Source organism: Drosophila kikkawai, chromosome X (genome assembly GCF_030179895.1).
Source record: "Drosophila kikkawai strain 14028-0561.14 chromosome X, DkikHiC1v2, whole genome shotgun sequence".
NCBI lineage: Eukaryota > Metazoa > Arthropoda > Insecta > Diptera > Drosophilidae > Drosophila > Drosophila kikkawai.
In genome coordinates this window covers 31,996,965-32,014,932 of record NC_091733.1, presented here as the reverse complement: position 1 = coordinate 32,014,932, position 17,968 = coordinate 31,996,965, and the positions used below count along the sequence as shown (strand labels likewise).

At 47.4% G+C, this 17,968-nt stretch overlaps 1 protein-coding gene across 1 annotated transcript; it reads left to right on the top strand.

Annotated features, from left to right (window-relative positions):
- Positions 1–975: 975 nt before the first annotated feature.
- Positions 976–17,663, top strand: LOC108071210 (uncharacterized). The gene is made up of 10 exons (XM_041775072.2): positions 976–1,860; positions 3,371–4,711; positions 8,494–10,183; positions 10,306–10,583; positions 10,660–10,888; positions 11,515–11,772; positions 11,844–11,956; positions 12,091–12,171; positions 13,827–14,158; positions 15,647–17,663. The coding sequence occupies exons 2-10, from the start codon at positions 3,406–3,408 to the stop codon at positions 16,517–16,519; spliced, it is 5,160 nt and encodes a 1,719-aa protein (XP_041631006.2). The 5' UTR covers positions 976–1,860; positions 3,371–3,405; the 3' UTR covers positions 16,520–17,663.
- Positions 17,664–17,968: the final 305 nt, after the last annotated feature.

Here is a 17,968-nt window from a genome sequence, read left to right as displayed (position 1 = left end):
CTTTTTTTTTTTTTAATTTGTGTGTGTGCTATATTTTTAAATTTTCCTTATTATTTTTAAGCTTTTATAAGCTTTATTTTTGGTCATTTTTCTTTATTTATTTATTTTTTATAATTTTTTTCAGTATTTGTTTCGGGTTTTTTGAATTTTTGCAACTTTTATTCCTAAATTGATATAGATTCTTCAAGTCTTTTTCCCTGGGGTTTTATCCTTTTCGTATCTCTTTTAAATGAATGAATTATCCTTATTAATTTGTTTTCTTCCTTTTCTTTAATTTTTACTATCTTCTCCTTGAGCTTTCTTCTCTTCTCGAGTTAATCCTTGGCTTTGTTCTTTCGTAAGTTTGGTTGATTTCTAGGCCAGTTGGTTAGGGTGTCCTTGTTTTGTCCTGGATTTTGATCTGTGTTTCCTTGAGATTGATTTTCTGGTCTAAATTCTTCGGAATTTCTGGATCTCTGACATTTTTGCGATCTTCGCCGGACGCTGAACGTTGAAGGACGACGGACTGCTTTGGGAAAATCACGAAAATCACTTGAATCCTTCGCTGCCGACGTCGCCGCTGCTGCTGCTGCCTCTGTCGACGTCGCTTAGAAATTCCTGTGAATCTCCGAAATCAGCAGCATAAAATGAAGGAATGCCGCCCTTTGTTGTCCTCCTGCTCCTTTTCCGTATCGTCCTTTTCGGACTAACTGTTGACCTCGGGGAGCGGCGAGGTGATGTGACCTTCAGTGCGCCGAATCGCCGAACATAAACTGTAATACTGTCCTACAGCCGAGTGCGAGTGCGACAGAGCTATAGGCCAATGAAGGAAGGAGCAGGAGCGAGCGAGTGAGCAAGGACCAACTCCGAAAAACGGCAGCAACAGCAGCGACGTCGCCGTCGACGTCGTCGTCAATTTTTTCGGGTGCATTCGAAAGTTCGACAGCACACACAACTTTGGAAAACTGTCAGTTGGCAGCGAACTTAGAACAGGTAGACACGCACGTTCCGCCTGGAAAGCAGGAAAGTCGTCGGAAAAAAGCGCAGGCTAGCTGAAAAAAAACAAAAAACAAAAAACAACAACAAAACAAAAGGAAAACAAGGAAAAGTCGGGTGAAACAGATTGAAAAGGAACAGAACAGGACATCCATCCCCTGCAAACCGAACGGAAACGAGCGGAACGCGAAGCAAACTGAAACAGAAACGAATCGAAACAAAACAGAAACGAAGCTCAAGTTTAGCTCGCCTCTTGAAGCTCGGCTCTGGCGGGCCGAACGGTGGTGCAACTCCGAAGGACGCTCGGCATTTACCGTTGCTTGCGTCGCGTGGGCAGCGACGCTGGCCGTGCCGCAAGCAGCAGCAGCGACGGCAACGGCGACGATGTAAAATTTTATTACCCCAAACGCATCGAACAGTCGGGTTTTGGACGTCCGGACTTTACCGCCGCCTCGCTCTGCGACGCCACTCACTGAGAGAAGTTCCCACACACACAGAGCCCAGAGTACCCAGTGCCCAGAGTACCCAGTGCCCAGGAGCCAGTGCCAGTGCCAGTGCCCGTGCCAGGAACAGAAAACTGAAAACAGAAAGCAGAAGCCAAAAACAGAAGCGGAAAACTGACAAAAAAACTTGGCAAACTTTTTGAGAGGAGATGGAGGAGATATTGCGTCGCGGCTAAACCAAAAGTAAACCCAAAAAAATAAATAAAAAACAAAAACCCAAAACAGTGCAAAAACCAAACAAAAGGTCATACCTGGGAATTCCCTTTGAAAAGTGCCAAGTGCGCCGCGACCATATAACAAGTATACGCCCCGTAATCAATCTCAAGAAACAACCGAATAAAAACCCCAAGAAAACCCTACAACTTTCGTCGCGAAAAGCAAAGTGAGTTTGGTTTTTTTTTGTGTTTTTTTTTTCAACTTGCCTTTTGTTTATCAACAATTTTTTGGTTGGTGATCTTTGGTGATCTAAATATTAACTAGCAAAAATAATAAACAACAACAAGCAGGAGCCACCAGCAGCCACTAAAATGATTAACGAAAATCCCTAGAAATACCAAGTGATACAAAAAGTGATCAAAAGTGAGAGCAAATAAACCCGAGAGAGAGCACAAAACAAAATCGAAATCGAAACAGAAACCGAAACTCGAAACCGAAACTCGAAACTGAAAAAGATATTCCACCAAATAGGTAACGTTGACATCCAAGTATTTGACTCTTGTAATTTAGTAATATCTCTCGAAAGCCTATATATATCTTGTGTATATACTACATATATATACTCCTCTCACCCAGACCCCCCCGCCCCCATGTCCCCTCCATAGAGCAAGGCAAAAATTAAACCGAATCTCTCTCTAAGCAACAAGAGCTAAAAAAAATAAAAATAACAAACAAAAAAGGGGGAAGAACCGGAGGAAAAACAAAACAAAAACAAACCATAAACAATGAAACCCAAAGCAAAAGTATATAGTATACAAAAGCTAAGAAAAATTCAATGCAACAAGAATAATCCCATTGAGAATTTGCGATAAATTGACTAAAAATGAGGCGATAATGCAAACATTAACGATGGATCACTGAGATTCCAAGTGTCTGAAGCGGGTTCTAAATAGTTTATATTAGGATCCAACACGAGGAGGAACCTTCTATATCATTAAATAAATAGATATTTTAGGTATTCGGGAAATGTAAGGCTCTCTTTTTGTAGCTTCTTCAGCTCCAGTTTATTATTTATTATTTATTGTGTGCGAACTTTGCCACTTTTTCCAGTGTCTTACATCCTGGTTTTTACGGTTCATGTTAGGGTATGATAAAAAAACATAATGTTATTTCCAACTATTTGAGCATAAACATTTTCAAAGCATTTAAATAAATTTTCATAAATATAATTTAGGACATTTATTAACCCGCTTAATGGAAGAAATTAAATGAAATAACTTTTTTTTAGGTTAATTCGAATGTCTAGAAGGCAAAAGACACAGCTTTTATTATTTTTGAAATTGTCAATAAGACACTTTTGGGTTAAACAAAATAGTTACATAAATAAATGCAAGTTAATAACGTTAACATTAGGTTGCCAAAATCCCTAAATCCTTAGCTGAGCTTAATAAATATTTTTTTAAAATATATTCCAAGCTTTATAATTTTAAGAAATAAATAGTAAAATTAACAGCAATGTTTACCGATGAAGCTAGAATTTATCAGAACAAAATATCAGCAATTTTAGAGTCTTTTTAGAGGTCTCAAGTTGGTTTCGATTTAGCTTCGACTTTGGTTTAACCATATCCTTAGAGATTTCTCTTTCGATATATGAAATCCTTGCTGATGCTCGTGGCTCGTGCTGTTTTTTTGGTTTTGTATTGCCCCGAAAGTATATTTGAATTTCGATCCTGCAGCGAAACTGGCTTAGACCGAAATTAGCCCCCCAAAAATGGCGCTCTCCAAGCGGCCCCTCGCCAAGGACACGCCCCTCGCCGATAGCAACAGCAATGGCAACGGCAATGCCGCCGCCGCCGCCGCCAGCGACCATGAGACGGCGGTCAAGAGGCGCAAGCGATGCAGTCGCGATGATGACTCCACCAATGCCGTCGCTCTCAACAACAACAATAATAATAATAATAACAATACCAACAACAATAACAACAATTTGCCACAAAAGAAGCGAAAACAGGGACACATTGCCGACAGTCCAGAAAGTCCCAGTCCGGGACAAGGACAGATACCCAATCCCACACCAATGATGGGCAAGACCGCAAGCAATGCTGCGGAAACAGACCAGGACGACGAGACCCTCATCCGGGAGACGCAGGCGGCGCTAAAGAGCCTCTCCGGCAGCTGGCCCGATGCCCGCGGCAATCTCTACCGGCTTCAGGAGCAGGACGAGAACCCGCCGCCGTTCCAGAACCTCTTTGAGGAGAAACAAAAGTATGAGGAGCACCAAGACCAAGCCCTTGATCCCGGCAGTCCCAGTTCACAGCTCTTCTCACGTTTCCACAGACAGAAGGAAAACGACCAGGCGCGCCTCAATGCCAATGCCCAGATGGAGCGCAGCAAGAAGCCGACGGGAGCAGGAGCAGGAGCAGGAGCAGGAGCAGGTGCTGGTGTCGGAGCAGGATCTGATGACCTGGAGCTGGAGGAGGCCAATGGTGTGTACGCCCAGGCGGCGTCCGCCTTCAAGCCGCCCATCGATATCATCAAGCGAAACTATGCGGCCGCCGCCCATGCCCATGCCCAGGCCCATGCTCAGGCCCAGGCTCACGCCCATTACACCAGCGGGGCCTACAATCCCGCCGAGTCTGCCGCCGGATTGGCCTACTATGGCTATGCCGCCGCTGCTGCCGCCTCCGCTAGCCAACAGCAGCAGCAGCAGCTCGGACTGGAGGCCACATCGCGCTCCTCCTCCGCCTTCGACATAGCCAGCCAGCTGGGCGAGAAGCAGCAGCAGCAGCCACAGCCTCTGGGCAGCTTGGGCCTGGGTCTGGGTCGGCCCAAGGATGGATCCCTGGCACCCGATGGCAAGCAGTATACGATCCTGCAGCCGGCGGGCATCGGCAGCCGGGCGGCGTCTGTAATGCAGGACATTGCACGCGAGGGCGTTGTCGGTGTGCCACTGGTGGCCACGCCACCGACCACCACAGCAGCCGCCAGCAGTCCGCAGTCCGCAGCAACGACGACAACGACGACGACGCCAACAGCACCTCCGGCTCCAAGCTACTCGCCGAGCAGCCAGAATCGCGGTAAGTGCTCCCCTAGTAAGCCATAGAACAGAAAGAGAGTGCATTGTTTCCCAGTTGACTTTGTGTGGTGTGTGAAGACGACGACGACGACGACTCGTTCTAATTCGATCGGTGGTGATCTTTGACCCAAAACTGTGATCGATCTGGTGTGGATATTGCTGGAGTTCACGGAGCAGTGCTCTAAAGGTGACACGAAGGCAACAGTAATGTAAACACCAGATCGGCAGAGAGGTACAGTCAGTGGTACAGTGCGGAACATAACTGAAAAAGGTTCGTTGTTCGTTGTGGTTCGTTGGTTCTTTGGTTCGTTGGTTCGTTGGTTGGGCTTCGACTGATCCTTGATCAGCTGATGTGCGAGACTTCTTGTTGCATTGAGTTTAACCACTTCAATTGGCAAAATCAGAACAGAGAACAAAGTCCCTGGTCCCGGTCCCTTAGACCCTTAGACCCTTAGACCCCTAAGTCCTTAAGCCTTTACCACCTATAAATAAAAAATAAAAAAAAACAAGACTGAAGCAGCAAATGTGTGTGTGTGTGTGTGAAGAGAGAGAATGACAGAGAGAGAGACTAACACTCAATTTGCCTGCGTAATAAGCAACATTATGCCAATTATTATTATTTGCACAAACCCAAACACCCCCCCCCCCCCCCCGACCCGACCACCTCCTCCTGGAATACCCCTAAAAATACTCTTGAAAGACTCGAGAGTATCTCTAAAAATAAAACCCTTTTTGCAGCTCATTCAGCAGGCTGGCTGGCTGGCAGGCAGGCAAAAGACATTAAGCGATTTTGTCGTTACCGGCTGAAGGAGGAGGGGTATTCCAAAAGTGCAGAGGCAACAACTAATGGCTTGTAAACCCTTTACGCCCCACACATACGTCCTCATCTTGGACAGACGACAGACATCCTTCGGTTGAGTGCCTCAGCCTCAGCCTGAGCCTTGAGCTTTGCCATCTACTAATTTCGCTGTACAATTTCTACACTCAGACGACGGGGCGTGGGAGCATGGGGCCTGATTAGATATAAAGCATTATGAGCACGTTTTCCCTCACGAAAACCACTTTTGCATATTTATTTTGTCATTATGTTTTGGCATTAATATGCCGCCGAGCATACAGTCGCTGTGTGTGTTGTGTGTTGTGTGTGGCTTTTGGTATTCATATAATTTGAATGACTTTTTAAATAGTTCAAGGGAAGGGGGGATAAGGACTCAAGACGGGACTAGAGACTCCTCGTAATAAGTCATTAGCGTTGTGTTATTGTTTCTGCGTAGGCCTTGCCTCTCTGCTAATGTGGCTTATTAGGCTTTAGTCCTTTTAGTTTTTAGACTTTAGTTTTTCTGCAAAACTAGAGAGGAATTTCCAAGGCACTAAGGCAATTTCTCCTGCAATCCACCCACAATGCTGCTTTTGCCTTATTTTAATTAAATTCTAATTAGAGACGACTCCTTGGTCCTGGCTGGCTGCCTACCTTTGCTTCTGCTTCGTGCTTGTGCTTTTGCTTTTGCTGCTGCAGTTTTTGACATTTTGCCCGGCCACGTAATAGACAAAAACCGACACGACACGGCGTAAATATTTCGAAAAATATTTCATTAACCAACCCCGACGTCACATACGACAAGGTGGAGGCGGAGGCTGAGGCTGGGGTTATTTTATCTTAGAAATAGCTTGGCTTGTCCTTTTTTTGGGCCTGGGTTTTCCACGATTTTTGAAGCTAGCTCTCTAGAAAACCCTTCTTGCTGCCTGTCATGTGTGTGCCAGCGTGTGTGTGTGTGTGTGTGTGTGTGTGTGTGTGTGTGTGTGTGTGTGTGTGTGTGTGTGCTTGCTTTTCAAGTAAATAATGCAAAGCTGTTTTCCATCAAATTTTAATTAATTATTTAGGGTAAAAGAATTCGAGTTCCTTTCGCTGACTGACTGACTGGCTGCCTGCTGTTGCTGCTACTGCTTCTGCTTCCTTTTCATTTTTAGGGGGTTTTTTAAAGGGTTCCTGGGGGGTGGGTGATGCGTCAACTTGTCGCTGCCATATAATTAATTAGAAAATATATCCCAACCTGTCTCTCTCTCTCACGTGGATATTGTATAAAGCCCGATCCTCGCTCGCTTTGGACTTATTTTTCACTGTTAATTGGTTAATTGTAGATGGCACCAAATGCCCCACGCCGCATTGCACGGGCCAAGGACATGTCACCGGATTGTATTCCCACCATCGCAGGTACACCCATCCATCGTCCAACCAAAGACTCAAGTCACCTTATTTCCTGTCTTTCTCCCTCTCACTCTCTCTCTCTCTCTGTATTTCCGTATATATAATATGTACTTTCGATCTGGCATTCGATGGGATTAATTGACAGTTTGTCGGGTTGTCCGAAGCGCGATAAGGTCACCACGGAATGTAAGTTGGATAAAAAAGAAACCCAAAAAAGACATCCATTTTGCATGCCCGTGTATGCCTCTGTAGACTCTCATTCTCTCTCTCTCTCTCTCTCTCTCTATCTCTCTGCCTCTGTCTCTGTCTCTTTCCAACTGTCTTTCTTCTCTCGAAAAGAAGACTCGTCTTTCTAGTCCTAAATTGAGTGTGTGAATGTTTGATGTGTTTGAAAGTTAGAGCCTCTTTGCGCCGATCTACTGAATTATACGTAGTATTCTATATTTATTTGTAATTATTAGTTTCCGGTCTCTTCTAGCCACTCTTCTCTATCGAAAAGACCTCTTTCTGTGTCATATCTTTCCTATATTTCTATGGGGAAATGTATTGCGTAGTTGTAGCTCTTAGAAGTATATCTTAAGACTTAACTTTCTCTGTCAACTGCCTCCTCCTTCTGCCGCATGATCAAAGATCTCTATAGATCTCTGCTCTGAAGAATCCTTAATTTGCATGCGAGTTGCTTTCCACAGAGAGAGAGAGATTTTGATTCTCAAAAGTTCTTTGTGGCTTGACCTGATAGAGGCCCCTAATTCTATTCTATTCTTTCGCCCTCTATTTCCCTCTGTCTCTACTATTTCTCCAAGTCTCTTCATCTCTGTCTCTGTCCCCTGATTGTGGAATGCCTTGTTTGTCGTAGTCGTGTGCCAAAAAATTATCGCTGATCGCTGATCCTTTGATCCTTGACCATTGATCCCGCAGTGCTGGCTCTGCACGAGCAGATCCTGAAATGCCCCACACCGGGCTGCAATGGTCGTGGCCACGTGCAGCCGCATCGCAGCGTACACCGCAGCCTCTCCGGCTGTCCGCGGGCCGTAAGGCGCTCCAGCGGAGTCAGCCGCCGTCCGGGAGCCACATCAGCGTCGCTAGTGGCCCTAGCAGCAACAGCAGGTGAAATACAAATGAACAGCAAGTCCAGCCAGCCCTCGAAATGAATGAATTAAAGCAGTGAAAGTGATTTTAAGACCAATTATTAACCCAGAACCACTGGTTTTCCCAAGCCGACAGAACCAACAAACTGACCACCGAACATTTTTGAATACTAAACCGAATGAGCCATAGTGTTGACATTCATTCCAAAATAACTAAATGAACGAAGAAGCAATACTAAAGAAACTAGAGTGATGTGTGGTCTGAATGAAATGCTTAATGAACTCGAAATGAATGCTTGATGAATGCTTCATGAACTCAAAATGAACTTTAATGCTTTATTGCTTAACCCATTATTCAAAACTTGACTCATCCTTGTCCTTCTTCTTTTGCCCCCCATCCCGGACACGCTCTCTCTCTCTTTCTCTTTGCACTGTCTGTTCTCTTCCTATCGCTCCATGTTTCCTTTTGCTCTCTTTTGCACCCTTTAGCCGAGCTGGACAAGCATGAAAAGGAGCTGCATCCGCTGGACAAGCTGAAGATCGCCTCGAGCCATTATCTCAACAACAACAACAGTAGCTGCATCAACAACAACAATAACAACAACAGCAGCAGCAGCAGTAGTAGTAGTGGTGGTGGTGCTAATGGTGGCGCCAGCACTGGTTCCAGCGCCAAACTAAGCGGCGGCAGTGCAACGATGCCGATTATCAAATCGGAATACAGTCCCGTGGCCAGCATCAAGTCGGAATACAACAAGAGCCCCATGCACTCGTACCTATCCAGCGATGCGGCAGCGCCCGCTCCATCGGTTGCCACCGCCGCCTCCTCCTCACAAGCAACGTCCGCTTCACAGGCACCGCGCTCCGGCGGAGCGGGTTCTGGAGGCGGTGGAGCATCCACGAATGGCAATGAGAGTGGCAACCTGCATGCACCGCATTTGAGTCGTTTTGTTGGTATGCAGAGTCCACCGCATCTCAATCCCCACCAGCAACAGCAGCAGCAACAACAGCAGCAACAGCAACAGCAACAGCAGCAGCAGCAGCAACATCACCAGCAGCAGCAGCAGCAGCAACAACACACTCTTCACCAGCAGCGAGGACCTTTCATAGAGGGTAACGATGTGCCCGATCCCACGGCCAGCTACCACTCGGAACACCAGCAGCAGCAGCAGCAGGCGGAGGAGCGGCAGTACGTGGAGATGCGCTATGCCCAGAGCCACGAGCTATTGGCGGCCAATGGTGTCTCCGGCGAACTGTCACCGGGCACGGCGAGAAGCGCCTATGAACCGCATCCAGGTCATCCCGGCCACCCCGGTCATCCCGGACATCCAGGTCATCCCGGCCATCCAGGCCATCCGGGACACCCAGGACATCCGCTTAGCGGCTCGCCAGCAGCATTCGCTGTGGATGCGGTTTCGGTGGCCGCCGCCAGCGGAGCGGGCTTCGAGCGTTACGATTCCAGCGGCGGCGGCGGTGGTGGCGGCGGCGTCTGTTGTCCCACAAATGGCCAGCGTTCCACGGCATCGACGGCGGCAGCGGTGGTCACATCGGCGGCAGTAGGTGCCTCGGCAGCGGCGGCAGCAGCCTATCATTACCTGCCGCAGACCACCGACGAGATGCAGGCCCAGCAGCAGAAGTACCTCCAGGAGCAGCAGCTAATGCTGGCCAAGGCGGAGCACGAGGAGTTGGCCGCCAATGGAGGGCAGCCGCTGTATCCGCGGCCCATGTATCACTATGACCCCACCATGGGTCCCCTGCCGCCGGGTTTCTCGGCCATAAATCTATCCGTAAAAATGGCAGCCGCCCAAGCAGCCGCTGCAGCAGCTGCCTATCAAAATCAACAGCAACAGCAGCAGCAACAGCAGCAGCAACAACAGCAGCAACAGCAGCAGCAGCAACATCACCAGCAACAGCAGCAGCAGCACGGCAAGCAGAGCTCCTCGCCGGCACCAAATGTGGGCGGCGGCGGCGGAGTGCCGGCGGTGGACTTGAGCGGATCCACCTCGGTGACAAGCAGCAGTCCGCACGGTTTCAACTCGCCAGCCTCGCACAACCAGTACTCCGCCCAGCGGATGGGCAACGGTAGTCCACAGCCGGGCGCCAGTCCGAACATTGCCAGTCCCCAGGTGCCCAGTCCCCAGGGGCAGACGCTGGACCTCAGTGTCACCCGACTGTCACACAGGTGAGCATTGAAAATTTGTGAAAACTATTATCCCACAGCTCTAGTTATCCACTTGAAAATGGCCAAGACGCGACGACCCCTAGCTCACATCTCTCGTACCTTTCTCTCTCCTCTTCTCGCAGCATTATTACGAGTCCACAGTACGGCGCCGATGGTCTGGTGGTCGGCGTGGGCGTGGGCCATGCCCAGGGTTTTGGAAGTGGAGCGACAGGACCTCTAGGACCAGGCAACGGAGGTCCGCCTCGCTCACCGCAAATGGAACCGGTGGACTTTAGCGGGCCGCCGCGACCTTTGGGCTTCGGCTTGGTGGGCCACATCACTGGTCCGCGACCCTACAGCCGCGAGTCCACGCCGGATAGCGGCGGTTCTCACTATATCGAGACGTACAGGGATCCCAGTGGTAAGTGTTCGAAAAAAAGAGAAAAGAAATCATTAGTTCTTAGGCTTAGCAACTCCCTTTGATAACCTCCTTGCAGGCTATTCACCGCATCCTGGCTACGGGATGGTGGTCCAATCGGACTACCCGCCGGCGGGCTATCATGGCTACGGTCCGGCCGCCTATCAGTGCAGCAATCCGTATGCAACGGCCGTCGGTCCCGGCGGCTATCCCACTCCCGTATCCGGCGGCTACTCGCCCAGTCCGGCCACCTGCTACTCGATGCCACCGCCACAGCACATACCGCAGCATGACAAGACCAAGGACGGGTGAGTTCTAACTTTTCTACACTCCCTCCTCCCCCTATTTGTGTGCATTTGTGTGTGTGAAGTTAATGGATCAACTAATAATCGGACAAAGTGTCCATCCATCTATGCTTGACTTCTCCCATCCCATTTCGTCCGATCCATCTCTGTCAGGGGAGAAGCAGGGCATCACCTGAACTGCTGCTGCTACCTCCTTTTCCATAACAACTACCTAACCTCAGAGCTTAAAGTGTTTTTTAGTGAATTAAAAAGGATTTTTCTGATTAAAATTGAAGATTAGCCCAATAATTAAGACTTGAAAGCCTAGTTAGAGCAGCTATGCACTTGCAATGCCTTAAATCCACTTCATTTTACGAGCTCCCAGTGGGTGCGACCTTAAATCCCTGGCCCTGGAGGTGGGACCTGGACTTTAATATTTATGATTGCGGCTGAATGTGGTCGCAGAGCGGTCATAAAACTGGCCCACAAACCACACAACTCGTGGCTCACGATTAAGCCTAAATTTAAAGCCAAAAGTTTCAAGAGTCTTAGCCTTGGACACACACACACATCCCTTATCTGGCCACGACCACTTGGATTTTGGGGATCCCATTTCAATCACTAATCCAAGGACCTTCTCTCTTCCCCAGTTTGACGGGCTGCTCGCGCTCAGACCGCAACCATCTGCAATCGCACTCGCAGGAGCTCAAGTGCCCAACGCCCGGCTGCGACGGCTCTGGCCATGTCACTGGCAACTATTCCTCGCACCGCAGCCTCTCCGGCTGCCCGAGGGCCAACAAGCCCAAGAGCAAGCCGCGCGATGGCCAGGATTCGGAGCCGCTGCGCTGTCCCATACCGGGTTGCGATGGCTCTGGCCATTCCACTGGCAAGTTCCTCTCCCACAGAAGGTGAGTTTTTTTGGAAGAGGAGAGTTCCCTTGATTCCTGTATACTGAAAAGCGCTGGTATCTCCCCTGTAGCGCTTCGGGCTGCCCCATAGCCAATAGGAACAAGATGCGGGTTCTGGAAGCCGGCGGCACTGTGGAGCAGCACAAGGCGGCTGTGGCAGCTGCCACGGCAATGAAGTTTGACGGTAAGTCAAAGGAAACTTAGCTTAGATATGGGAAAATATTTATTAGATTTGATATATATTTTATATTTATTTTATATATAATATATTTTCTATATTTTATATCTATTTTATATATTCTATTATCTCTTTGGTAGCCTGCACCACGGTGGGCAGTCAGGGCATTAAGAAGCCCAAGTTCGATGAGGTCACCATGGTCTATCCCAAGGGTTATACAGGTGAGTGATGGGATCTTTGATCCTCGCAGCTTCATAGCCTTTCCCCTGCTCTCTCTCTCTCTCTCTCTCTCTTTATCTCTCTCTCTCTCTCTTGCGTGTATTTTTCTGTTATGAACTGGGCCCAAGGCCACTATATACCTTCCCCCCCCTACAAACTTGGCGGGGGGTTGGGGCATAATGGCGTTGTCATCAAGTTAGCAACACACACAAAGAAGATGTCGAAAATTTGATAGTCTCTCGAAAGTCTCCAAAATTCTCTCCAAATTCAATTGATCCGAAATCCTGCCCCCCATTCTTCTCTTCTCTGTTGTGTTGCTCTCTTCTTGTCTTGAACATTTTCGGTTGGAATTTTGTGTGCGTGTGCTAAAGTCAAACGAAAAATAGAAAGAAACAAAAGAAATATATATTCATATGTATATTCAACAAGAAAGAACTTTATTTTTGGTTTTGGTTTCGGAAAATGCAACACAACAAATTATTTTAAAAAAGAAAACCTAGTCATTTTGCGTTGAAATTAAATGTTAAAAATTTACAACAAATTCAAAATTGAAGACGGACACGGGCCTATCCAACTCCAACCTTCTGCAAACCTTCAGTCAACCTCCACCAAGAAAACACCACCAAAGAACCCCGAACCCCAACCCCCAGAACCAGAACCATTATCATTAACCACGAACCAAAGATCCCCTTTCGAATAGTCAACCCGGTACATAACAAGAACGATCACGAGCAATCCATGCAAAAAGCTGATCAAAAGAGAAAGAAAACTATTAAATTCAAATCCTAGTTTAAACAATTCTCATTTTAATTCTGTGTTCTTCTTCTGCTTTTTCGTTTCGTTTCATGTCGATTTTTCGTTGGCGTTTTCTTTTAGATTACGCAACGTTTTGTATCGGTGCCGAGTATCTACTGTAAATAGAGTCCGAAACTGAAACTGAAACTGAAACTGAAACTGAAACCACAACCAGCAACCAAAAATAAATGCAAATGAAGGCAGAAAAGAAAACCAAACCTAAACCAAGTACAGAACAGAATCCAAACCAAAAAGCAAAAAATATACAACACCGAAAGACAGCAAAGACCTTTCTCACACACCTCAAATATCAGAGAATCCAAAATATATACAAACTGTGTACATACAAAATATATATCTGTGTGTCGATCCAAGGTAAGCCCCAAAGAATTAAAAAAAAAAAAACTGCATAAACTACACTCACGATCACGGCACCCAGGGCACACTGTACCCACAGAGTCACATTTGGTGTGGCCGACTCTCGTTAAGAAGCAAAGGTGTGACCAGAATTGGGTTCAATACTAAAAAGCAGACTGTGATTCAACAAAGCCTTGTGATTCTCTAAGCCTCCTGAGCTGTGCTCCACTCAATGCGACTTCTTTGGGCTACAAAGAAAACAATTATTATTACACATCTCACACACACACAACACCTACACACCTACACACCTACACACCCACTAGTGCCAATCGAATTGCTAGCACACGCGCACATTGACAAACCGTGGAATGCCAGACCAGATCCCACGGAGAGAAAAGACAAAAAAGAACATAAATCATAGATCGCTAGAGAGGAGCAAGCATCCACTAACGAATCTCTCTCACCTCTACCTCCTCCTACTCCTCCCACTCACCTCGAACAGGCGCCAGCGGCCTGGACATCGTCATGGGCGGCAGCGTGGGCCTGGGTCTCGGCGTCGGCGGCCTTGGAGTGAGCAGCAGCAGCAGTAGTAGCAGCAATGGTAATCCCCACCATACCAACAGCAACGGCAGCAACAGCGGCGAGAAGACTGGCTCAGCAGGTGGTGGCGGCGGTGGTGGCTCCTCTTCAGGGGCCACTGGTAGCGATGATCTGAACACACTGGAGGCCGAAATCTCCGAGCTGCAGCGGGAGAATGCGCGCGTGGAGTCGCAGATGATGCGCCTCAAGTCTGACATCAATGCCATGGAGTCGCAGCTGAGCACCAGCGATCGGGTACGTAGGCTCAGGTTCGTTGAAAGGCAACAAATTATGAGAAAAAAAAACACGAAACACACCAGAACCAAAGACATTCGAATTATTAAGATGAGTAACGAGCATACATTCGTTTTTTGAAAGCAACGTTCCGTTCTCACAAAGTTGAGAGCTTCAAAATTGAAATATAGACTCCGTTTCGTATGGCGTTACTCATTTTAGTAACTCCAATGACTTTGGCAGGACCCTTTAAGCCCCAACTTTGCAGACGCTGGTCATACTCTCGCGCAACTTTGCAGACTGCTTCGGCTGGTCACACTGCCAAGTTTTGCCACCAACTGTACTTGTCCTTTTATTTTTATTTTCTATTTATTTATTTTCGTGTGTTGTTTTTCTATTCCACAAAGTTTCAACTCAAACGAGACTTTGAGTGGAGTTTTCCTTCTTGGCGTGAGCGAGAGTTTTCCTTAGTTTTGTTTTCCCCGAGTTGCGGCGTCGTCACCTGAGCGAGTTCCCCGCCTTCTGTTTTTCAAGGACGTCTCTAAAAACTCGGCGAAAAAACAATGAGCAACAAACTTAAGTTGAGCAAAGTGTGGTGAACTTAGGCACAAAGTTTTATCAGACGTCTTGAACCTTGGCCGCAGGATACACAAATATATATATATATGTATATTTACATATGGAAATTAAGCCGGCTTTTTGGTGATGATGGCTTAATTTGCAGGCCACACACAACCACCAAGAGTGCAACGCCTCCTCCTCCTCCTCCTCGCTCGGGCGCGCCTGTCTCTGATTCAGCCAATCGCTGGCGTTGCATCCTTGCTGCATCGGGGCAGCGAATCAGGATGCGGCAGGAGGTGTGGCAGCAGCAGCGGCGGCGGCACACACCCCTAAACACGCGTGTGTCCCTAGTGTGCGTGTGTGCCGCCTCTGTAAGTGTGTTTGTGTGTGCTGGTCATGCGCAAGCGACGATGACGATGAGGACGAGGCGCCAACAAATCGCAGGGCTCGATTCGATTTGCTCCTAAAAACGTTTTTCGGGGGAAAAGTCGGCTAAAGAAAAAGTGTGCTACGTGGCGTCGCTGCTCAGGCGCTGCCTTTAACCTTTGTTTCTCGTTCCTCGTTCTCCGTTCCTCCAGGAACAACTCCACTCCGAAAAAAAGTACAGGCGTTCGTGTTCGGGTGGCTTCGTTGGCTACACTTCGTCCTTATTTTTCTTTTCTTTCTTTTTTTTACGGCAAACACTCTCAACCCCCAAAAATGGGGCAACCCCCAGGTCCCCCATTACCTTTGATATTTTTTTTCTTTTGCTGTTTTCCTATTGGAATTTCCATGTACACATGTGTGTGCGCACATGCACATTATATATTTTATATAGATTTTATTCTCATATTAATCCCATTTTGGGGGAGCTTGTGGAATTCAATTCCCATTCGTGACCAGCGTCTGTGCCCCTTCCTGACCCCCGCCCCTGACTACCACCGCTAACCAATCCCCTTGTCCTTCCAGGAGGCTTCTCCACTGAGCGGCCATCAGCAGCAGCAGCAGCAGCAGCAACAACAGCAACGCTCCTCGGTGACCTCCCTGGCCTCGCCCAGCGGACAATCGCCATTCGCCAGCGTTAGCTCCACCAGCGGAACAGCCAACAACGCGGTGAACAGCGGGAACGGCGGAGGCTCCAGCTCGGCCGATCTGGTGGTGGGCCATTCGATCAGTAGCCTGGCACCCAGCTCGGGCGGCAGCAACTCGAATCCCCCAATGGACACTGGAGGAGGAGGGGCGCCGGCCAATGCCAACCTGAACAATTACTACGAGAGCTTGCGCAACAATGTGATCACGCTGCTGGAGCATGTGCGTCTGCCGCCGCCGCCGCCACCTCCGCCTTCGGACGGCGTGTGTGGCGGTCAGCTGGGAACAGGAGGAGGCGGAGAAGGGTCCTTGGTGGGCAGCACTGAGAATGCCACGGCCTATTCCACCTTGCTGCCGCCGCCGCCGCCGCCACCAGCAACAGCTTCCTCAAGTGGAGGCAATGGCGGTATGTACGGTCACCAGGGCGCCGGAACAGGTGGCGGAGGAGGAGGAGGAGGAGGAGGAGGCAATGGCCTGGGCACGCCGCCTGTGCCACCAGTGCCGCCGCCACCGCCTCATCATCATCATCATCACCATCATCCGTACACCGTGCACCATCCGGTGAGCTACGCCCACCCGCACACGCATCCCCATCCGCACGAGCACTTTGACTCGTACATCTCGAAGCTGCAGTCGCTGTGCGTGCCGCCGGATGTGTACGCCCTGCCCGAGGATGCCGAGCGGCCGGTGTACAACTCGGTGAAGCCCAGCATGCACCAGGACTATGGCAAGCTGATGCCGACACCCATCTAAAGAGGAAACAACTCGCCTGACAACACTCCGAATAATCAAAAGTCCCCCAGCATTGGCAGCACAAGGAGCTCTGGCCCCAGGCAGAGCCCCAACCCGTCCACGACGCGTGTAAATATTTATATGGGAACCGAACCAGGAGGGGTTCCCAGCTCCCTACCCAGGTAGCGATATATAGTATATAGGCGTATAGCCGGGAGATGTACCCAGTAAGTAGTCACATATACATACATAGTTGGTGGCTAGACTTGGTGCTAGAACTACACACTAGTAGAGCTGGAAATATCGGAGTTATCGAATGATTTTTTCAAATATTGCGATCCATTGAATAGAATCAGAATTCAGAATCGATTTATTTATTATTTAAAAACAGATATCGATAAATTAAATGTAAAAAAACAACACAATTATAAATTCGATTAACAATTCAATTAATTGGAATTATTTCAAATTTCGATTTAAATCAATTAATTTGTAGACTATTTTTCGATAAAATCGATTCCCTAAAAATCGATATATTTCCAGCTCTACTACACACACACACATCCTAGATCCTAGACGCTTTCGTCGTGTATAAAAAGATGAGGAAAATCTAAATTGGATTATAAATTGCAAGCACACGTTTTTTTTGTCTGTATCAAATACTAAACTAGAAGTTATTAACTATAAAAAGTATATATATATAGGAGTAGAAGTGGAAACTAAATAGGTGTTTGGGTGTAGGGCATTTGTTTGGTGTTAATGTCTGGTCAATTTTTTGCAAGCAAAACGTGTTCCGAACTGCTCCCCAGGAAGAAGAGAGACCCGCTCCAGGCTAGGTTTAGTTTAAAGTCGAACACCAAGCGAGTGGAAAAAGTAGGAAAAAAAGCATAATAATAGCAATAAACTGCAAATGTAATCGGTACTAATCTTAGTGGATCGTACACACACATTTTTTTTTTCGGTGTCGGAATATACGGTATTATATCAATGGAGGAGAACTAGTCGAGGCAAGCCCATACATGTACATATATGCATGTACATGTTCGTATGCTTCTCTCTCTGTAGGATCGTAAGTTTTAATGTTATGTATACCCAGTAACGAAATAAACGGAAGTAAACCCAAGAATAGATTAAAATTCAGTGCAATACATTAAACCAAACAAAAGAAAAATAATAATAATTAATTATACAAAAATAATAGTAATTGTGTAAGCCTAAGTAAACAATAACGAACGTAGTTGAACCACAACAAGGTCACGTGTTTTTTTTTTTTTTTTTATTATATTGTCATACGTCTAATCTTATACTTAATTATAACTTGATAAAAGGAAGAAATGGCAGGATGAGGAAGGACGAGAGTAAGAGCCCCTGGTAAAGGGTAATTTAGACGAATTTTAACAAAAATATAAAACTAAATCGAAGCAAACTGGGAGGCAGAACCACGAATAAGGCATAAATAACACACTCTAC